At 39.4% G+C, this 23,212-nt stretch overlaps 1 protein-coding gene across 1 annotated transcript in view; it reads right to left on the bottom strand.

Moving 5' to 3' along the window:
* Positions 1 to 22,704, bottom strand: part of LOC309570804 (complement C4-A-like) — a gene marked incomplete at its 3' end in the record, with an annotated part of 41,796 nt that extends 19,092 nt beyond the window's left edge. Inside the window, exons 1-24 of the mRNA XM_082277816.1 lie at positions 22,631 to 22,704; positions 20,993 to 21,185; positions 19,773 to 19,953; positions 19,054 to 19,124; positions 18,653 to 18,738; positions 17,906 to 17,988; positions 16,686 to 16,773; positions 14,621 to 14,726; positions 14,313 to 14,436; positions 13,518 to 13,633; positions 12,605 to 12,772; positions 11,667 to 11,864; positions 9,861 to 10,052; positions 8,414 to 8,563; positions 7,867 to 7,993; positions 7,426 to 7,497; positions 6,356 to 6,556; positions 5,334 to 5,445; positions 5,044 to 5,114; positions 3,960 to 4,099; positions 2,941 to 3,153; positions 2,028 to 2,079; positions 1,509 to 1,589; positions 246 to 449 (exon numbers count right to left, since the gene is read on the bottom strand). Coding sequence (XP_082133942.1) covers positions 246 to 449; positions 1,509 to 1,589; positions 2,028 to 2,079; positions 2,941 to 3,153; positions 3,960 to 4,099; positions 5,044 to 5,114; positions 5,334 to 5,445; positions 6,356 to 6,556; positions 7,426 to 7,497; positions 7,867 to 7,993; positions 8,414 to 8,563; positions 9,861 to 10,052; positions 11,667 to 11,864; positions 12,605 to 12,772; positions 13,518 to 13,633; positions 14,313 to 14,436; positions 14,621 to 14,726; positions 16,686 to 16,773; positions 17,906 to 17,988; positions 18,653 to 18,738; positions 19,054 to 19,124; positions 19,773 to 19,953; positions 20,993 to 21,185; positions 22,631 to 22,695 — 3,094 coding nt within the window. The 5' untranslated portion in view covers positions 22,696 to 22,704. The remainder of the gene's footprint in view (positions 1 to 245; positions 450 to 1,508; positions 1,590 to 2,027; positions 2,080 to 2,940; positions 3,154 to 3,959; positions 4,100 to 5,043; positions 5,115 to 5,333; positions 5,446 to 6,355; positions 6,557 to 7,425; positions 7,498 to 7,866; positions 7,994 to 8,413; positions 8,564 to 9,860; positions 10,053 to 11,666; positions 11,865 to 12,604; positions 12,773 to 13,517; positions 13,634 to 14,312; positions 14,437 to 14,620; positions 14,727 to 16,685; positions 16,774 to 17,905; positions 17,989 to 18,652; positions 18,739 to 19,053; positions 19,125 to 19,772; positions 19,954 to 20,992; positions 21,186 to 22,630) is intronic.
* Between the last annotated feature and the right edge of the window lie 508 nt (positions 22,705 to 23,212).

The raw sequence follows: 23,212 nt of genomic DNA, 5'->3' as shown, positions 1-23,212 counted from the left end.
ATGTCAATACCACCCAGTGTCAGATGCTGGCAATTAGTCTCCTAAGCCCTCTTCACAAGTTCTGTTTCTCATGTCTGTCTGCAGACAGTCAGGGGCATTTCTGTGTGGCTGGGTAAGACATTGGGCATTCCTTCAGGAAGCAGCCTCAGCCAGTGCACAGTGGAAACAGATATCAAAGATCCCATCCTTTGGCTTCTGGTTGGTTTGGGTGTTTTTGTTTTGTTTCTGTTTTTCTTTCTGCCTACCTTTTTCAATCATACCAATGGCTTCCTGCTTCCGTTCAGGGTTAAAGTTCACCCACTGCTCGCTGGCATCCAGGTACTCTATAGCATAGACTGCAGGGGCCATTTTCACCATCGTTTGCTCTGCACAGCCTGTGGGCACCTGAATCAGCTTCTCAACTCCACTGAGACTCAGACAGTTTTCAACAGACTCGTCCATAATGTTTCCTGTTGTAAAAAACACAAGCTGTAATAGTTACCTTATGTAAAACTGATCGGTGTAATATGAATAAAGGTGATAATAACTGTAGGCTGACATTCCAGCATGGCCTGATACTCCTCACTATTAAACACTGGTTTTAGCTACTTCATAAAGCTCTTTGAAGAAGGGCAAGGATGAGGTGCCAGGCCCTGGGAAAGCTGGAGAAAGGAGGCTGGCCCAGTGAAGGAATATGAAGGAGAAAGAGCCCTGAGGCTACTGGAGGCAGGGAAGCAAGGAAAGGGGGAAAGACTGGTGTATCAGGTTTGGGCTGGGAAAGTCTTGTCAAACCAGCCCTGATCCTCCCACAGAGGGATAAAAAGATTGTGCATTAATTGTGCCAAACATTTTGTGTTTGTCTATTTTTCTCCTCTGCAAGTTTATAACTTGATGAATTCAAAGATCCCTTTACTTTAGAACAGGGATTTGAAATGGAAATTAATACCTTTTGTGTCACAAATGCATTCTTTTACATTTCCTCGGGGGGAGAAAAAGTACTTATCACTAATAAAAGTGCTTGCTAATGGATGCTTTTAAAATACGTATGCATGAGTGTATATATATGCATACTGTTATATTTCATTAAATGAATATACGGTTGCACATATCTCCTCTTCAGAAAAACAGAACTCTTCAGAACCTATACATCAGAGTCTGGCATCCTTATTTCTGAAATCTAAAGCAGATTTCTACAGCCCTACATGCAGTGTGGGGTTATTAGAGAAGATGAATTCTTCCCTTCACCTCTGGCCTTCCCATAACGTTGACCCGAGCACAGTGAGGAAGGATGGATCTCATAAAGCTATTACACCCACTGCAAGTAAGAAGGAGTAATTAGAAAGAGGAAAAGGTACTGGATCAACCTTGGGAATGTTTTATTTTATGACCTCGTCATGTAGCACAGACCACTTGAATCATAACAGGAAAACTAGGAGAGAATGGAGACTTGCCATGCAGGAATGAGCAGCACAGAGGGGCCTGTTCCTTGTCACCTATGGAGAAGCTGTTGATGAAAAAATGGCATTTACCTTTCAGGCTAACTAACACGTGGCTATCAGAACCCGGTACCATGTTAGATGGTCTGTTCAGGTCCACAGTATGGGACTTCACTGTAAATAAATAATAAATAGATATTTACATCCAGACTTTAAAAAAAATAAACAACATACTATGTAATTTTAGAAAAAATATACTTATCTTTCTTAAATTGATTTAATTTTCAGTCTTTAGCAATATTTTATACTTGAAACAAAACTTGTTTTTAACACCTTTTAAGACCCATTAGTGAATTAAATAGATGGCCAGTTAATATATAAAGAATGATACCTTGAAAAACAAAAGTAAAATAAGTCAACTCTAAAAATTTAGAATTCTTTTACTTTTTTCTTTCATGAGTCTTTTGCTATTTATTAGATGGAGAGATTTCTGACAAGTTCTGGTTAACCAAAGGAACATCTGTGCATTAAGAAATATTTCACTGCGCCCATCATTCACCCCTCATTCCTACAGCAAACCACATCTGTGTCTAACCCTTTTGGGTAACTTACAGCCACTGTTAATGCAAATGGTCTCTTCTTCTCTCTGTAAAACACCTTCAGCCTGCACAATTAAGGAAAGAAAAATCAAAACATTTGCAAGCACTCATGTCTGAAATTAAGATGCAGGAAACCCGTGAGCTCCATACAAGCACTAGGCCAGCAGGTGGCACAAATAAGTGATTTTGAAGGGAGATTTCTCTCTAGGTAAAACTCAACCTTCAAATCAGAATTTCAGTTTCCCAGTTGAAATACTAATAAACTTTCCTGAATGTTTTGTGCTACTATTGAAACACTTCCCTGGATGACATTCCTTTAACCAAATCGAACCCCCCAAAATTAAACTTCAAAATTTATTCTCAGCTTTGTGACCCATCGAGTCACGTTCACAGAGGGACTCGTATTTGTAAAACCCTCATGTATGAGATCCATGAAATTCTGAGTATGTCTTTGGTGTAAGACTTAAACTTTTTTCCTTCTGATTGCTCACATTTGTCTTCCTACACTTCCAGTTTTAATAAAGCTAATTTTACAGTTACTTTTCATGTTTTGGTGTAGCATTGAACTCTGAGGCTGTGTTTATACCTACCAAAGTTATGGCCTTTGACAACAGCAGGTTCCCAGCATCCCATGCCTTATATCCTTACCTACATGGCTATCCCCTGATATCAGGGGTGCAAGGATTCATATTTTGCACTTTTTGTGTGGATGGAAAAAAGCCCTCAATGGATGGCTTGGATACTGTAATGAGTCTGTGTTGGTGCTTGAAACATCATTTTTTTCTTAAAGGCTCCTCCTTTTTATAATTTTGAAAGAGAGCTAAGGTATTAAATAATCAATGCAACGTCTTTGTTTGCCTGTGAATGTTGTATCTGAGGACAAGCACATGTTTGTGAAGTGCCTGCCCTCAATTAGTTATACCTACCACAACTTTGAGATTCTTCCTAATGCTATCACTGTGCCCAGAATCCTGGTCGAAAGCAATAATGGTAATTGGAATTTCTCCCACAGTCAGAGGGACAACTGAGAAGAAGGCTGGTGTTGCTGAGTTCCCCTTAGCCAGCAGTGGCAGCTGCACAGCCTTCTCCGTCGTCTCTGCAGTGCACAGCCCCGTCACTGCATCCATCTTCACTACCACCTGCGGGGACAAGGCAACGCCCAAGATCAGTCTTAGTGCATCACTGCACAGGGAAAATACCTCTGGAGGTCCCTTCCAATGTAAATTGTTCTGTGACCCTATGGTCTGTTAACATTCACCTACATTGATTAGCGCTCTGAAGTTAAATCAACTATCGTTTCTTCTTTACACTGAATTTGCAACAGAGTTTTGGCCTACACCCAAACCACAGTGAAGTAAGGATAGTGCATTTTCATACATCCCAGCTCTACACAATTCAGTGCAGTTCAGAAGATGCTGGTCAAACAGCTGGCTGGGAGATGGGAAGAAGCGAAAAAAGGAGTATCGGCCTTAGGACAATGGAGGCCTTGAGCCCAGTGACAGCTGTGACCATATGCAGGACTGCACAGGAGTCACATGAAGACAAAAAGTGGCTTCACGTTGCAGGCACAATGAGTTTTGTGGCTAACATATTGGATGGTGTGCTCACAATATACCTCTGTGCTTGTGAAGTGTCAGCAAGTGTCAGTGTCAGGAGCTGGGTGCTGCCCAGACAAGCAGGCATCAAGAAAGGAACTGACTGCTTCAATGGAGGGGAAGAAGACATACCGAAAGACAAAGGATATGGCTATATAGCATGATCTGCTTTATGCAAGTAAGTTTGATTAGCAAGTAGAATTGGATCCTGGCCTTGGGATAGCTTTCAAGATGGGAGCATTATGTCTGGGCTGTAGGAGGGCACTGAAGGGTCATTCACATTAAATTTTACAAAACTATAGAACTAGCTAGCTAGGCATGCATGGCACAGCAGCTGTTGATAACGCTACCTGGAGATCGTTGGGCAGGTAGTTGTAAACCACTGCTTTTATTTCCAGTTGCTCGTTTCGTCTGACTGAGTATGGTAATCTCAGGGACACAAAAAAGTCTTTGAAAACTGCAAAGGTGTGGGGATCAGCTACACAGAACCCTGGGGTGAGAAAAAGAAAAAAACAACTAGAATTGGGAATTCCATACTTAACATCAGCTGATAGGAAGTTCAATGTCTAATCAAAACTCAGCACCTGGGCTCCCCTGAAGTCATGAGCAGGAGAGGAGAACAGGCATACTCAGAGCTAATTTAAACTCATCTGCTCTAGAGACCTGTTTCTTGTGTGCCCCCTGAAGTCACTGCCATGGTTTTTTGGCAGGAGTGTTTGTATGTTTCATGAGTGAAATGTGGCCCAGTTTTCCTTTTTTTTTTTTTTTTTTTTGTTTTGTTTCATGTTTAAAACACAATGACCTTTCCTTGCTTTCTGAAAATAAACTCCGTGCCCATCCCTGCACCCCTGGATGATCCTCCCCTTCCAAAGGGGAGTGGGCAGTACAAGATAGACTCTTTGTCCATCCTGCATGATCCTCATCATCTAGAAGCTCCCAGAGAGCAGCACCTGAGAACCTGGGCTCTCTGGTGCCCAGACCTTGCTGGTCTTTTGCTGGTTTCCTGGTGCTCTTCTCTGCCTTAGAGGCCACAGACTTTCATGCTTTGAGATGGCCAGAATTTGGTCCCAGAATTATTCAAAGAAAAGTGGCGTTACTACTGCTACCTTTCTTGTGGCTTCCTGGCCATGTGGAAGCTAAAATGGGGTGTTTTATAGAGTGGAAAGAATAAGAGACAGTTTTGATTGCACAATCCATCGTCTTCAAGACCCTCCTTCATGTTGCTTTTATAAATATAAATCTATACCTTAACTTATAGTTGGGCTTTAACATGGCATAAAAGAGAGAAGTAAATATCATGATCAAATCACTTTGTGTTTTTTCAGTACAGACTTTTTTATTCTATCAACATAACTTATCTCTCTTTTAAAGGATATACCTTCTCTCTTTATCCATACAAAGAAACAAACAAACAAAAATACCCAATACTTATACCTTTTTCAGGAGATATACTTATTGCCTGAACTTCCCAGGTGGTTATAGAGTCAGGAGCAAAGTTTTTTACACTAAAAAACAAAAAATAAGATTTATTAAAAGGCATATATAAAATGTAAACGTTGTCATTGGATGAAGTTTGAGTATTGTAAGGGAAAAACATATTCCCTCAGTTGTGGAGACAAAGTACTTGCAAATATTATGAAGTCCTCTGCATCAGATACTACATAAAGCTGATATTTTTATACATTTGACAGTACAAATTTAAACATATTCAGGCAACACAGTACCTGTGCTTTCCAGGGCTTTCCACTTCTTCAAAACTCCACCACCAACTCTCAGGAAAATAACTGCGCAAGCTGACAGAGGTTTCATCAAACAATTCTTCATGTTCGTTGTATTCTGCAAAACAGGAGTGAGGTTTCTTTTTGGAAGTCTTTGGTTGCTGACCTTACACTGTCTTGTAGAGAGTCAGCTTGTCAGAGCACAAAAAATGCTCTGAATGAAAAGATTTCGTCTGTGTTCCATCTTGTACATTAAAGAAAATGTTGCAAAAAGAGAAGCAATGACCATAGCTTGTCACTGAACAAAAAGATAGTTCCTCTTGACAGCTTCAAAACTACATGGTACCAAACGAGAAATCAGTTCCCTGTAGTAAGGCTAGCAAAGATGTTCCCACTGTCCCACACTTGTGACAGACAGAGGATGAAAGGGAAAATCTGTGAGAAATGGTAGCAGAAATTACACTCTGAATAGGATCATTTTAGATGCAAAGTAATTATTTTTTTGGTAACATGAGGGGACAGGTAATGTGTGGTGAGTGATAGACTTTGGGGAGAGGAAAAGAAGAAAGAGAAAAAATTATTCCTGGCTAAAGTGGACTTTTCTCAAGACATCATTTTGAAGGTGAAGGTGTTACAACAGTAGTACCACTAAAAAAAGAGCTGTAAATCTGAGACCACTTACAGCCCTGAATGCAAACAACCACCCCCTCCCCTGCTCTGCTGGCTGTGGCCTCTCTGGGGTGTGGGCAGAGCCATCAGATCCTCTGTAAGACTGTAGGGGCCAGCACTGGCTAAAGTGATTCCTGCCTTTTCTCACCCCAAGACGTTATCCCATCCCACTCCCACCTTCCCAGTGTCCAGGTGTGAAGATGCAATGCCGCATGGCTGCTGCATACTGTACTGGGGCTCTCTGACACACTGATGTGAAAACTTCCTCCCCAGCCCCACAGCACTAAAATGCCCCTTGACCCTCCCCTGCCACCACAAGAAGGGTAAAAATGGCAGAGTTCTATGCCACTGCTCTTTACGTCGTGCCAAGCCCACTCTGTTCCTCTGCTTCGCCTGCTTCCTGAGGGCTGTGGCTTTGTCACAGCAGTCCTGGAATGCCTTCCTACATTCGTGGGAGCCAGACACCTTTGCCAGCCTTTTCACACATGAAAACCTCATGGGATTTAATTTCATTCCATCTTGGCAGCATTTTCGTAGATCAGTGTTTTGGTATGTGTTGGCTGCAATAGAATTAAAGCCCAGAATTAGTGCTGTGTAAGTAGAAATCAGTGTAAAGGTGTTTATTGTGCTCACTTCTGTCATTCCTTGCCATTAACATTAGTTTTTATTGCAACAGTCAAGCTTCAGCCTGAGACCCTGAAAAGAGTCCATCCTAAGAACAGTCCACAAACACAGGAGGAAAGCCTAGGCTCTATGGCATCCTAGACATTCTGTTCTAAGCCTTCTCTTCACAGTCAGACTGAATTAACAATGCTGCCTTGCAGGCTGGAATTCTTAATAGAAGTAGCAATATCAGTGTTCTCCTTGAATAAAGAGTGTGGTTTCAAAAGTAAGGAAGAGTCCAGCTTCAAGCCTTCATGTCTTCTGGGAAGGAAATGTCAATTTGCATAAAATTTTTCTTTTTTCCAATTTATACCAAATACTATACTAACTGTTCTTTTAATTGAAGCACAAAGTACTAAAGTTGTCATAGCTTCAAAGCAGAATGTAAAAAAAGAAAGGTTTTAAAACATTTTCTAACCATACAAATAATTTTGAAAAGCCTCTTAGTCATGACTGATGACATGACATGTTATCCAGTAGAAGTGCTTCACATTTGGGATTATAATGTGGTGAACTACTTTCCATTTACAGACATAATTTGGTTTTGTTTTTTGAACTGTTTTGATGAATGATGTGTCAGGTCACACAGCATAGTACACACACTTGTGCTGGGTTATGTCACTTGATGCAAGAACTGGGACTAAGAATATCATGGCATCTCTCACTATGCCATCACTTCTTGCTCCCTAGATCTCAGACAGATCCCTTTGCCTAGGGATCCCTCCCCCAGTTTAGACCTTCAGGCCATCCAGATGACCAGACATACCAATTCCAGACATTTTTTTCTGAAAATCCAAAGATCTCTTCTGCCTTCTGGTACCCTGGAGGCATTTATATCCTGGGAAGGCAGAAGAGAGGCACTTGGTCATGATGATACAACAGGAACAGCCTGATCATTCACATCATTCATGAAGACCTGTCTTAGGACCCATCTCACTGACAAAAGGCCCACAATTTGAAAGAGAGACCCACAAATCTTCCAGCCCTAGCCAACTGCTGCCTGCCCCAGCTGAGGTGGTCACCAAAGGACCAGCACCAACCATCTGGGATATCTGAGCTGCCAGCATCCAGTGGAAGAGCAGAAGAAAAATCCAAAGGCAAAGAAGATTTTACAACATGGTCGTAAAAATGTCTGATTATTAAGCAATCAGCCTCCCCAGATCTACTGTGGTCTTACACAAACTCCTAAAGGGCAGATTGCACTTACCTTCCCGAATGCTGGATTGAATCGTGTCTGATATAAACGCCAGACCAACATCAGTAAAAACTTGAATGCTATTTGCGCCACCACCCGCAGAACATCCGAGATCATACGAATTCATGGCATTAAATACCTGCCAAATAAAATAGTACAGATGGCTGCACATGCTCGAAAAGGGTTTATACACATATCAGAAAAATTCTTGTAGCCTTTAATTTGCAGAAGCAAGACAAACTGGTGGTGCAAGCTGCATTTAGAAGCAGATTAAAGCTGAGGGATGTTCTAGTTAGGGAGTGCTTTCAAGCAACGCTTTATTTAATTTACAAACTTGTCTGCCATAGAATGGGAATCCCCATCTTAAATATACCACTCATCTGAAACGTGCCATTCATCTTAAATAGATCCTAAACTGCAAAATAAAAAACATTTTCAAGTTTAGCAAAGCGCTGTTTAAGCAATTAATAGCCGTTAATTACATTTTGATCCTCTCACTAGTCATGGAAAATTTTGTTTGACTAGTACATGTGGTATTTTCTTCTTACAAATATCTTACTTTTTTGGCTGTAAGCTTATTTTTCTTATTCAGAATAAAAACTGCTTTATCAACCACAGCTAAGGCAACTTTTCCTGCGTGGTCCATTTCAATCTCTAAGTTGACGTGGTCTGTTGGTTCATATATCTCTTGTTCTGTTTTCACTTTAATCTAAATAGAAAAGATTGAAACAAAAATATCATACTTGTTAATAAAAAGTGAAGATTCTTTGGGCCAGGAATACTGTCAGCTGTGACTTTCAGCAGTCAGAGGCTGGGAGAAGTTCCTGTTTTGTGGAGTTTCTGCCTGTGATCCTGTGTTTTGGAACATGTAGGTGCAGATATTTCACACTGAAGGAAATCACGGGGAACTGAAAGGTGTGTCTACCAGAATACTGGATGGTGGCTTCCAACGACATTTAAGCACCAAAGGAAATTAAAAGTATGTGTAAGGGGTTTGTGGAACTGGGGTCTTCAATATAATTTTGTCATTTTCCAGTGGAAACAAAATTACCATGAAAGACAGCAGAAGATCTAATTAATGTACAAAACTAACCGAATTAAACCAGTCTGTAATAATATTGCCTGCTTTCTATAACACACTTGAATTTTTTAGCATGACTGAGTAAACACAGATTTGGTTCTGATGCACAGACTTCTGTGGTTTAAGAGGAAGTAGCCCAGCTGATTATGAAATTATAGGGAATTATTACTAGAAATGCCCGTGAACATAACTGAGTTTTGTCTTCGTATAAATTGGTTTGTGTGATAGAGATGGAAAATTTTTTCTTTAATTTTTTTTTTTTTTTTGCCTAATGTACTGTGCCATTATTTTTTCAAAACAAACACTTTCAGTGGAAAAAGTAATTTTAGACAGCTGATACTTTTCAGCAGTTGTGTTTCATGCTATTGGAAAAATTTCCTGTGTCTTATTTTTTTCATTTTACCTTATGGTCCCAAAAAGTAGGAGGAAGAAGAGGAGGAAGATGAAAGAAAGGCTTAGAGGGCCTCCTATTTTATCCACACTTTATTTTCTAACTTAAACTATTATTTTAAAATGCTTTTAAAATGCTAACAAATCTCAGAAAATTACTTTTAACAGAAATTGAAAAGATTAAAAAATTACTTCAAATTCATATTTTTTCTCCAATAAATGGCTTCACTTTCTTTCATATGATATAAATCACTACCAAAAGACAGTTATAAAGAGATTCTGCCCCCTCAACAATTCTATCAGCATTTTTTGGTGGATTTCTAATATATAGACGCTCACAGGGGGAGATGTTTTCTGTACAAAACTGTAGCTTTCATCTCTTTGAGGCACAACCCGGGAGCCTTTTGGCACAACTCCTGATAACTACATGTCTTTCACTTTATAATCCCAGGCCTGCACTTGCTCTGCCAGTACCCCATGCTTTTTTTCTTTAATTTTGGAATGCAACAGCAGAAGCCACGAGCTTTGAAAGCACCTTTCCTTCGCAGACATCCATGACATCCACCCACACAGAATCGGCGATGATCTCTTGCTGGCCCTCGTTCCCAATGAAGTAGTAGGCTAAAAAGCGAAAGGCAGGCACCATCTTCTCAGTGATTCTAAGGTTTATTACTTTGCTTGAGGCTGGGACCCTTCCCAAAACCTCAGCTTGTCCCTTTGCCACAACCTGCAAGGCAGAGACAAAAAGAAATCAAATGTTGTGACTATACTCCAGAAAGGGCATTACGTTGCATAATTTTTCTTTTTTTTTCCCTGAGGCAATTTCTGTTCAACATATGTTCTCTTCTAATGGCACTAACAGTTTTGATTCCCAAGCTGTATACCAGTAGCCTGGAGGAGACCTGCATACTGTGGTGGTGAATCTCTGCTACACTGGTCTTGTGGCCCAGGTTTGAACACAAATCTGTCACCCTTCACTCAACTTTACAGCTTGAGAAGGGGTACCCAGATAGTAGTCATCTAAATTTTGTCTTCTACAATGACTGGTCATCACACCCAGGATGATAGCAACATTATTTAACATATAATCAGTACTGAATCTTTCAGATGGTGTGAAAGGGTTGGAGCAGGAGGTTTCAGGATGAAGTATCACAGACTGGTCTTTAATTTATTTCAGCCCATCTTTCACTATTTAACTCCTTCCTTCCTACATTATGTTATCTGTATTCATGGGTTGTCAGAGGAATGGAAAACAGACCCAGTGACAGGACTGATAGGGCTCTTCCCTGAACAAAATGCATGAAGCTTTCCTAAGCACATCATGAACAGGTTTCAGGAAGAAACAAAGGCATGCTACAGCCTGGCCTGAAATCCTCACTGCTTTGTTTAGGTGACCAAAGTTTGGGAGAGATACTCACTGCTGAGCTCCAGCAGTGTCTGCTACCATCCCTCCCACACATCCTGCCTGCCCAGCACTATGCCTTCCCAGAGCCTGGCAGCACGAACTCCAACGCTGTGAGAAATCATCCAATGAAAACAAATCCCCAAGCCTAAACTTAACTCCTAGGGATACAATTATTCCAAGATATCAGAGTCCTATTAAAAATAAATGGGAACTGATATCTTTGCACTTATCATCCTGTGAAATTTAGGCTGCCAAGGGAAATTGGGACCGAGAGGGAGAAGGAGATTAAATATTTTTCACACACAACAGAGTCACTCCTGGAATGTACCCATGAACACCTTTGTCTCATTCAGAAGGATAAATACTGTGCACTTTACATGCTCTAAAAATATATGCAAATGTATAAAAAATAACAGAATCATATAAATAAATTCTGGGAGGGACCTATAGAGATCTTTAGCCCAGCTGCTTGCTCTGAGACATCACCAGAGTAAGATTAGGTGAGATGTGGTTCTCTCTTGTTGATTGTTGAATTTTTCTGAGGCTGGAAAATCCCACAACTCTCTGGGCAACCTCTTCCAATATTGCATTCATCACTAATGAATATTTTTCCAAAATGAATCTTCCAGGCCATAATTTTTGACCTCGGTCCCTTGTTATATTGCGTGGCACCACACAGGAAATCTTGTCTCCATTATATCTTAAGTCCTATTCAAGTACTTTTAGGTTGTTATCAACTCACTCTTGGGCTCTTCACCAAACTGAACAAGCCCAGTTCCCTCAGCCTGTCTTGGTGGGTCGGGTGTGGCAGAACACTGATCATCCCACTTGCCCTTTGCTGGGCCCCTCTGTTTTCCCTTGTATTAATAACTAGGTAAATGTTCCAGGTTGTATAATTTCTAAACTAAATTACTGATATGATACTATTCTGTTTACCATGTAATAGAAATAGCCAATGTTTCCACTGCCAGACTGATGAATATCATTCAAGGTGATGGGTAAGGTATCTCCAGGTGCCACAACGGTGTGTGGGATGCTGATGCTGAGGTAGTTTGGGGAAGCAGACTGGTACCTTTCAGCTCTGATACTGGCTTCAGGTGATTCCAACCTTTCTTTACCCTCTTCAGCCTTTACCTGTCAGAGAAGAAAAGGACAGAGTGAGTAAAGTGTCCACAGGAGACAGTGTATAGTGTCACCAATAATTCGTAGTGTGCCAGGTTATTTGGAAAATGCTGTGAAGAGAGAGGAATCATTGCTAACACCTCATTAGCAGAACCTGGCACCAAACCCCAGGATTTTAATTATTTTATTCTCTCACCCTATTTTGCCTCTTGCTGTGTTTGCATTTGGTATTTTTCACCCTTGACTCTTTCTAAATGAGAACCAATGGGTCAAAAATCACAAAGTGTTTTGTACTCAGACAAGTTTTTTCCCACTTTATATTGTGCACGTAATTGAACCCTCTGAGTGGGCAGATGTAGCCTACTCTCTGCATTGCTCAGGACATTTTCCCTCACTTTCTTCCCATAATTTTCTGTCCCTTTGCATGGTGATATTCCTTACAGTCCCATTTCTTTCCTTATGCCAGGTAAATGCACACCCAAAACACAAAAATGCACCACTATGACCATTGCATGTACTCCCAAGGCTCTGACGTACCAGAGTGTCCTTCACTTGAAACATCCCTCAGGCCCCTGGTCTCTCTAACATATTTTACACAATCTGGACAAAGCTCTGCAGGTGGTGTAAGAAATCATGTTCCACACTTGGTGCTAATTTGATGAAAAATGATCATCTTCACAGTCATTTATAATTGTTTTATGAGCAATTCTCAGTGGGATAATTTAAAACATGGATGTTTGCATTTTCTTTACCTTTATTTCAAGCTTTTGAGCATCTTTGGGGATATCAAATGTAATGGAGGCCAAACCCTCTCTATTACAGAAGGCAGTCTTCTTCATTGGGGGTTTTCCAGGCAAGGTAACAGTGGCAGTGATAAATAGGAAGGCAGCAGGAGTGCCATCAACCAATGTGGCAGATGCCTATTAGAAAGAAAAAGAAAAAAGTTCTGTTATTTAAAGGAAATCCTATTTTTAAAAAATGCCCACAAAAAAGAAGCAATGATAATTTATAATTTTTATAAATTGAGAAGAAATATAAAACTGTACACACCAGCATTCAAAAACTTGAGCTTTGAGAAAAGCTCAACTGACTCAGTCTGGACTTCAGTGAAGGTAAAAATCTGTGAGTACAGATTACAAGATGCCCCAGACTTTCAGTAAGCCTCTGTTTGGTGTAAGCAGATCCCAGAGATATTTGTCATTAACTATAATAAGGTGAATTTATGACTTTAACTCTTCTTAGAAAACTCTAGAAAAACTTCAAGGTGTGAAGTTTCAAGCCACAAAAACTCAAATGCATTTTTTAAAAAGACAATACCCTGTTTTAGATTCCAGAATTTTAATTTGATGTGGGATTAATTTATTACAATATTCTTCTTTCAATCTTTTTTGATGTGGAAGTGAGGAAGAGATTGTTGTGTTTTATAAAACCTTGAAGGGCAACAGTGCACATCGGCTTCTAGAGCAGGAAACCAGCATTCTCTGGCTGTTCAGGCTCTGAGTATACAGAAATGAGACAAACCAGACACACGAACAGTAGCTCTGTGTTGGACCTGTTCTTGAAGGTCTCTGTCCCAGAGAGCTGCCACTGGACCAGAGAAGGAAAGAGGGCAGATATGAATGCATTGCTATGGAGGCAGACACATACAGCCAGAACACTACATACCACAACAGAGAAGGGGGCTCCAGGCACAAAATACTTTTTGGTGTTAGACAGATCAACAGCATAAGGGGATCTCACAAACTTCACGCTGCTGAGTTCGTCTTCTCTCATCTCACCACCTGTTAATATCAAACAGTGTGTGCTGCTATGGACTTGTATACCTTAGATATCTAATTTTATGAAAGATTTTGTTTACATTTTCGGCTACTGGTGAAAGTTAATGTTACCTAATGTCATCGTCTGCAACTTGGAGCTTGAGCAGCTTCTTTCCATCTAAGATTCTTCTAGTTAAAATAATAATTTCTCTAGTTAATATCTAGTGACACCACTACACATAACTACATCTAAAGAAACTTGTTACATGGCTTGCTTTAAATTAAATGCACTCAGAAATATATGTTAACATCCTGATTTTCCACTTTAACACTCCAAGGTTGAGAGGTAGGCCCACCCCCTTTGCCCTGTCATGCATATAATTAGTACCAAGCCCAGGAAGTGCACCATTGGGAAGGCAGCCTGCCTGAGCACTTCTGGAGCAGCACTGGAAGATCACACAGGAGCACATAAGGCATTTAAAGCAGTACTGGACATTTGGGTTCAGAAAAGTGTAACCCACTCGAGGTGAAGTTTTTGTACAGAAGGAGGTCAGATGAGAGAGACTGTCATGCCCTACAGCATGAGCAAGCTTTGCAGCAAAGATGGATCCAGTGAGACCAGATTCCCCACATAACAGATTACATCAGAGAAAGATCAGTGTGAATCTTACAGATCGTATCAGCTAAGCCATACTGGACTCACTTGCAGTTTCTACGGTGGTAACAGCAACATATAAATGAAACCCTTCTAGTGTGGAAATACTTTTTCTCAATTTCTCTTCCAAAAGAGGTGTATTTAAAGAAACTCTTCCTTTTCCATTTTGGATCTAAAACAAAAGTGGTGGGGAAAAAAAAAGAAAAGAGACAGCACTTACTGGTTTGTTGCCATTAGAAATAAAGTGTTGTTTATGTCATGACTACAGTATGATGGACTTCCAAGTTTCCAGAATTTCTCACAATAACCTGAAAGCTTTGGTAGAAGAAATCAGAGTTGTTCTACTGAGTACTTACTGATAGCTGTTGCTCCAGGCCTGGAATAAATATTTTGTTCTCATTTTCATCGATTATGCCAAATCGCACATATGCAGCACCTTGAATCTCTTTCCCATAAGAGTGTCTTTGGAAGGAAGGAAAGTGAGGAGAGGAATCATTATCTTAAGAAAAAGCAAACATAATTCAGACTAATCATTTTGTGCTGAAAAAATATCCCATTTCTAACTAGCAGCTTGAAAACAAAAAATTAGTCCCACTCACCTGTAATGCAAACATGAAAACTTTTACTGATCTGTGTAGCAAGTGGTGATATCAAATGCAAAGATACATACAGAGTAAATCACATTGGCAGAATCACATGGGGAGATGTCATCTGATAAAATTCGCACTAGAGTAATTTTTTTTTTTTAACAAATGAATGAGAACTTGAGTTGCACAGGGAGGTCTTACACAACTCATCCCGTTCGGAGGGAGCAAGGGAGGTGTCCACTTTATTTAGCTTGGATGAACAGCTAATTCCTTTGTATGAGACACCTCATGAGCAGAGCATAAAAAATAAGGGATGGGAAAATAATTTCAGGGACTGATATGAAATATTTGGTACATCTAAAGACCTGCTGATATTCTAACACCTGCATGGGGTAGAGTGGACACCCTCTGCCCCACGCACTCCTACAGATTTAGGCGGCATAGCATAGAGTCTTCTTGTGAGTGAAATATTTTCCAGAGCAGCACATGGCCAGAACACCCCTGAACATTCCATACAGGTCATGGGGAGAGAGGATAGGGCATGTTGTTGCACCTGGTTCCTTACTCAAGGAAGCCCTGGCAGTCATCCTCCAGCAGCACAGTGTGCAATGTGATACATGAGACCTGTCACGGCCACGCTCTTTTCTTTTGCTTGTGGAAATCCTGCTCCACCTCAGTCCTTTAATGGCTTTTTTTTCTGTAAACAAAGCCTCTTTCAAATTGACCTGGTCAGCAGCACTGATCTATACCAATAAAGCCAACGGAGAGGCGGCTCTTATGAAAACTACATTAAATGCCTGAGCTAATAAATAGGGAACAATTGTCAATACACCAAGTAACTTCATTACATGCATGGCCAGTTCAGAGAAATAAGTTCAATTATCAGGAATTCCATATACCAATTTTGATGAAAGTCACACAGCCCCATGTAGCACTATTTTCCAATAGAGGAAGGAATGGTATCCATTTATAGAACCTCAGTTTTTCTTCTTAAATAATGATGATGTTAATGAGGAATAAAATACATATGAAATTCATGCCCTCAAAATAGAGTGCTGCAATAGCACAGAGAAAACTTTAGAAAGATTAAAATACAAAAGCCAGTGATTTGAAATCATATCACAATATCAAGTGATCATGACTAAAGCTAGTAATTATTCAATAGAACCAAATAAAGAATTGAAGGTGATCAAGAGGAGATTAGAAGAGTTGAGTTTGTTCAGCCAAGCAAAAGGAGGTGGATACCAGTTCTGTCTGCTCTCTCAGGTGTGCTGGGGAACAGAAGGACCAACACAATCAAGGACAGCAGGCAGAAGTTCAACAGCCCTCACTCCTCCGAAACAGAATAGATTTCTCCCAATTATGAAAGAAGGCCAGCTGTTTCCACCTGCCTGTTCTCATTTCATAACATTTATTCCTCTTTAGAAAAAGAAAAAAACCCAAAGGTATCAAGTTCTGATTTAGTCATTCTCCTAACAGGCAGTTTCTTAGCATTTCCACTCTTCTGAAACTTGAAAATTCAACAGCCAAAAATTATTTATATTAAAAATATTTTGATGGGTTACTATTTCGTTGTCTGCCTTCCTAAGTTACTCTGTGTTTGATGCCATTCTAACTTGGTATGGGACCACGTGTAATTAATTTTCCATTGAGCCCAGGTAGCACTTGGCACTAATGGCTCAAGTCAGTGGTGGAAACAGAGGGTGTATAAGATTAGTCAGATCCAAGTCAAGCCAGAACTAGTTAACTATTAATGACAAGAAAAAGGAAGAAGTTACAAAACTCGTATCTGCTTATCTGCCTCCTAAAACAGCATGCCTCTGAGCACACCTACTTTGCCTCGATATCAAACACAAAGCTTTCATTCCAGATGTGGTAGTATGGATGAAGTGGGATGAGCTTGACTTCAAAACTTGGAAGTTCTGCAGGAAAAGAAAGAAGACAAAAGGTCATGACATTTGAGTTTCAAACATACCTTAAACTCCTGAAATGTGGCAATGCACACTGAGATGATGCAGTTGTACTGGGGGGATGTTCTAGTTTGAATCAGCAGTGCACTTCTGAAGCAAATCTCCTGATCATTTTCCCTTACTCTGCATTGCTTCACATACTGGAGCAATCTTCAAGCACACAAAATTTATTTATTTACAGTGAAAATAAGCCAGAAGATAAACTCTAACTGCTCATAGGCATGAAGTGCCCTGGACTAGGAGCAGGCTGAACTAAGCCCAACCTGAAATGGGTTGAGTGTGGATACGAGCTCCTCAGCATCAGCTGTGTCACACTGAATTTGCTCCTGTAAAGCCAAACTATTTGCTCCTGAAGATATATCAGGGTGATTTGCCCCTGCTTGCAGGTGTTTGGAGAGGAGGCAGTAATCTCCACTATTCTGCTACCTCCACTGGCTAAACTGTTAAACTGAGATTTTGATACAATCTCAACATTTTCTATTGTCTTCAGGGAAAAAAAAAGGTATGAAACAACAAACCAATGTTAATTTTACAAGAAACAATAATTTCAGTGTAAATAAATCAAGCCACTTCTTAAGCCAAATTGTTAAATTTTTACATTTTTACTTTATCCACAGGGCCCTTATTTTCCTTAAAGAAACATTCTTTGAGTATAGGAATAACTCTAATAAGCTGAATTCTCTAATAGACCGAATTCTGCTGAGAGAAAATGAGCAGCTTTTTTTTTGTCATCCCAGTCTTCACTGCAAACTTTAGCCAGAATTGCAATGGCTTCAAAATGGAGCTCATCTCATTTATTTGTTTTTCTACAGTAGGAAAGCTCTTCCAATGTTTTGTGACAAAATGTTAAAAAAGTGCTTAAAAAAGTTACTAAATCTGTATAAAAACAAAGGTGTTTCTTTTTTTAAATATACATGGAAGCCACACAAACCCAGAGTTTTTCTTCTGTGCATCAGAGATAACGATGATGTGCTGAAACACCATGAAAGTTGTCCTTAGTGCCTAACTATAGCCAGATTTAATCACTTCAGTATATCTTTTAACACATAGCATTTGTATTTATAATACAAATTTAATATCTTACCGTATCTTTTAACTTCAAATTCAGCGGAAACATTAGACATTTCATGTTGATGAAACCAGGCTTTGATTTTCCAAGTTCCAGGCCTAAAGTCCAGATTCAGCAGAAAATAGTTAATCACAATTCCTCAGATATTTTATGATGCCAATGTATAAATTATCACTAAATTATAATATTTTCCTTGCTTTGATGTCATCCCAAACTAATTAATTAATGGATTTCTCTTTGCTGGGAGGAGCCAGCAACATATTTCCAAATGTCCTAGGAAACACTCTATGAGGAAGTGCAAGATAACATATTTGCAAACCACTACCTTTGAAAAGTCCTCAGAAATAGAGAGCTCATGAAATATTTCCTATGCCTTATCTTCATTGAGATATCAAAATCAACCTAGCATGCCAGAAGACATGGAATATTAAGTAAAAGCTTGACTGTTTGAAATCAGAGATAATTAATGACACTTTGCAAACTAGCCCTTTCTTGAAGGCAGCCATATGTTTGAGCAGATATTTAAGCAGTTTGTTAAATTGTTCTTTACCAGGATACATGTTGCTAATTGCAGCATATTAACAGTAAATTCTGGACTCATCTCTCCAAGATGATGTGCTTAAAGGTAAAAAGATATTAGTCATAGGCTCAGTATCTGCCCCATGGTGAAAGAAAGACAATTTTGAAAGGTAATTCAAGAAACTCAGCAGTTAAAAATCTTAATCTACAGGTTTTAATGCAGAAGGCACAACAGTTACATACTCAGCAATGTCAGGTATATCAAAGTGATCACCAGCCACTGTGTTTATTTTCCGGTCCAACTTTTTGACGACCATTCCTTTGGAATTCTGTTAAGACAGAGAAAGCAAACATCAAGATAATGCACCAGGTGTCAAACATTTACATCCAAAAGCTCAAGTTTATATACTAGTCCTGTGGAAGAGAAAATGCTTTGCTTACTCTCCTACTTTAATATTCCCACATCACGTTTTCCTCCATGTTCCTGATATGGGCCAAAAATAACTACAGATATCTCACTATGTACAAATACAGATTTCTGGACAGGAGTCATAGCTTTAGTTCTGCTCTTGGATGTTTTGTGCAAGTTTTCCGTGGCTCCTGTGCTGAAGAAGCACTCATCAGCAGTGTTTCTGCATACTTACCAGCACAGCAACTGTAAGTGTGTCATGTGCCGGTCTCATAGCATTGTCCAGAATGAAGATCCTGTATCTGACTGTTTAACAGAAGAATAAACATGTTCACGTATATTTTTCTGTCCTTTTTAGATACTAATCATTGCAATCTGTAAATTGAGTTACTGAATTTAAGATAAAACATTTTCTTTTAGTGAAAATAAGTCTGAGGAATTAAAAAAATAATTGCATTCTTCCTCAGGCTTTGAATGTTACATGACTTTTTGAAGCAAATTCTGAAAATTACTCAGGGAAATTAATTCACTTTTGTATTCTTTCTGCATTTGAGGCCTGAAACCAAACTCAAAACCTCTTTTTACTTTCCTCTTTTGTTAATTAATTAAATTAATGAGTAACAAAGCAGTAGTGGTCTTAAAGAGCAAAGGTTACGTATTGCTAGTGTTGCAAGCAGAAGCAATAGGGGTTCGTTTTTTGGCAGATTTCTCATGAATTTTTTTTCCAAAGGTAAGTTGTCATTAACCTTTTTGAACAAAAAGGACCAAATTTTGTCTGTCTCCCTTTAAAATGACTCTGGCTCTGGAGGCATTTCCACAGGAGTTGCTGCAATGTGCAGAGCAGACCCTGCAGAAGCTCTGGCTGCAGAAATAACTGGGTCATTATTACTTTTTCTAATCCTGCCCTTGTAACATCCATATTCAACACCTGAAGAGCAGCATTTGTATTTTAACCTTGGGAACTTGGTGTGTATATGGGCTTATCTGTCTGGATAAAAATGTAGCCTTTCTTGGAGGACAGGAGGATGCGAGTGCTCTTGACAGTCGTATAAAGCTCCTTGCTCTCAGTGACCAGCAGAACATGGGGCACATTACTCTTCTTGAACAGGTTCTGTTGCAGAGCCTCTGGCTTGACCTGAGAACACAAGGGAAACCCCACAGAGTCAGAGATGAGCCTGGTAACTTTGGGACCACATAGCTGAGGCCTCACAACAGCTGAAACACTTAAATAATCTCATTAGCACCGTTCAACAGAAAATTCTCAATTATATCCTTCTTATTGGGTGTTACATCTTTCTTGCTAGGTGAATATTTCTTTTAAAGTAGAAATACTATCTAATCCTCCATTTCCCACCACAGAAATACACTTTCTTCTGTCTAATGTCAATAATTCAAGGAGGGAGACTTCGGTCTACATGCCTGTTGATTTCCATTTTCCGTGTATCCTGTAATCCCTATTTATGCTAAAATCTTGGTTATGAGATTGCTGCTTTACTTCATGCAGTCTATATGCTTCTAAACATATATACAATATGATGCTTCTAAACATCACCCTCAACAGGAACCCGATTTGAAAGCTCAGCTGTTAGCTTTGGGAGTGACCAACTGGAGCTAAACTGAATCTTGCTGTGTGATTTTTTCCAACCAAATAGCCCAGACTAGTACTACTGGACTAAATCCTGCCAGACTTCAAAGAATTGTACCAGGAGCTAATGATGCAACACAGGATGTAAAGAATCAATCAGCTTAAGAATATGCAGAAAAAACTCAGGCTTTGGTCTGAGAGACTGCACATATTTAAAGGTTTATCCTGTACTGTAAAATGGCCAGTAGTAAGCCAAAGGCATGAATGCAGTCGTAGTTTAAATGAGGCAGAAAACCCAACAGTGATAAAACAAGAAAATGTGTTTAAATTAAATTTCCTTTATCACCATGTGACAAAATCTTGGTCTTGTTATATGGGCACAAAAGAACATTCACAATTACCACTGAAATTACATTAGGCATTGTTTTATTAGCTGGTTGGGTGAATAGGGTGCTGCTGTCACTGGAATTGGTTTTGTCATGTGTCTCTCGAGATCAGTGTTGTCTCGGTTCCAGCCTATTCCAAGTTGAGATTATGTGCTTTTCATCACCAAACGAAAAAATTTTAATCACTATGATGACAGACTCACCATTATTTTTTTCATCTCTTGGTAGCCATTATTTTGATTAAGGTTAAAGTAGATCCTCTCTGATACGAGCTGATTTTTCATCTCATCTTTGAAGTATGCAGTAACTTGCACGGGGCTCTGTGCCCCGTGGACTTGAACTGTTATTGTCTCATGTGTGCCCAAATGCACCACATTTGGGGCAGTAATAAGAAATCTAAAACAACAGAGAAATAGATTGTCCAGTATGTTCAATGAATGTCCAAACAATATGAATTTTAAAGGTAAAACAGACTCTCACAGAATAGCTGAGTTTGGGACTTGTGGAGATCGCCCTTGTTAGCAAGAGTAGAGGTTAAAAGAAAATAATTTTCTCTGATCTCTAGATTCTGAACTGTTCCATTTAAGTTCTACAAAGCATCAGTCCCTATACACAGGAGAGAAAAAACCCTGTAATATGTTCCAGAGACTACCAATGCAATGCTTAGAGAAAACTCTATAAACTCGGTTTTGTGAAACAAAACAAAAGACATTGGAAGACAATGAATACATATTCATAAATATGGTATTAATGCTACAAAGTTATGTATCTTCATGTAGTAGCACCCACATTATGCCAGTTTATGCTTTAGTACGTCAGGAGATCTCAATTCTCTATGTAACCATATGTATGGGGCTACAAGGACCTGATCTTCATTGCAATATCACTGTGCAATGTTGGAAATGGGAGACCACAGAAGGTAAGACCACAGCCCTGGGAAGGGCTGTGTTGGAGGCTAAACTGGTTGGGATTTTCTTTTTTTTCCTCTTTATTACTTTCCTTCATTCAACTCTACACTGGTGCTTCTTAGTACTTGATTTCATGACCTTTAAAATGTAGATCATTATCCTCGCTCTCATTTTTTTCCAAGTATATTTTACACACAAGAATCAGAGAACTGTGTGAAAAGCCAAGTATCACCATGTATGATGTCACATAGACAAAGAACAGTTCTGAGCTCAAGACAGGTTCTTTTGGAAAATAATTATTCTGCAGAAGACTTCTAAAATGAAAGGTAAATGATTTTGCTATTACCAGAATGGGTTGGCTGAACTCTCTTTTTTACTTTTTGAAATAAAAAAAGTTTCTTCTTTCTTAAATGCATAAAATGAAAGGTGTGGTATAGAAATCAGGGAATAAAGCTGATAGTTAATTCCATACACTCAGAGTCTGTTGGTCCTAGCAAAAGGTGACACAAGGCCTGACTTACATGTAAATCTCCACTAAAATAGAGGATAAGTACAGAAGAATACTGAAGGTCTCCCAAAAGTTAAGCGTTTGCTTTCTGCAATGTATAAATCAATTAAAGAGGTTTCTTTCCCCTAAGATTTTTCAATCCAGTGAATGTCACAAACAATAGATGAGAAAACAGTGATAAGAGTGAACAACATGCTTTAGTAGGACATTTTAAATTATTTGTTCCTAAGAGATTTCTCCCTTAAAACTGCCTTAAAAGGGTGGTTTTAAGCTTTTTACTTCTTACACAAATGAAGGTTACACAAATTTTCAGTGGTCCAAGAAACTGGCTTTGTTGATTCTCTGTCAAGAGAGAGAGAATATTTCTGACCTTCTCTTTCAAGGGATTTGTTAGGATTGAAGAATTTGTAATAAAATATACTTACGATGGTGCTTGTTGCGTATTTGACAGCAGCAAACAAAAGCTCACCAACAATACCAGCCTTTCCATTGGAAAACTCTACAACATCTGTGGAACAGAAGCACCAAAGAGCCACCATCAATCCAGGTGCTGGCTGTAGGAAATGGGCTGACAGCACATTGCAGCAAATAATGTTGCCTAGCCTGGTTATTTATTAATAACTTGCAAAACTGTGCAAGCGATAGTGATGGACATGCTGGTGGTGCACATATTAACACCCCTGTCAAACAAGACACTGTGACTAAAGGAGTGCCTGTAGATTATTTCTAAACGAGGACAAATGGAGGTGACTGATACCTTCTCTATGCCTTTATTTAACCCCAAACATCTCTGCAGTCCAGCAAAGATGAGAGAAAGTTCCTTCTGGTTTAGACAGTACCAAAGGAACTGTGCTGGAAATCTACCTGCAGTCTTAGTCTGTGGTGCTTGGAGGCATTAATCTGCTTTAACGTCATCAAAAATTAAATTGATGCTTCTCCTTGAGCTACTCAGCTCAATTTTCCTTTATGCTCAAGACACTGGGCTTTTCCAGAGGCTAATTAGTGTC

This window comes from Coloeus monedula, assembly GCF_965178545.1.
Source record: "Coloeus monedula genome assembly, chromosome: 3".
NCBI classification, from domain to species: domain Eukaryota; kingdom Metazoa; phylum Chordata; class Aves; order Passeriformes; family Corvidae; genus Coloeus; species Coloeus monedula.
This window is presented reverse-complemented; position numbering and strand designations above follow the sequence as displayed.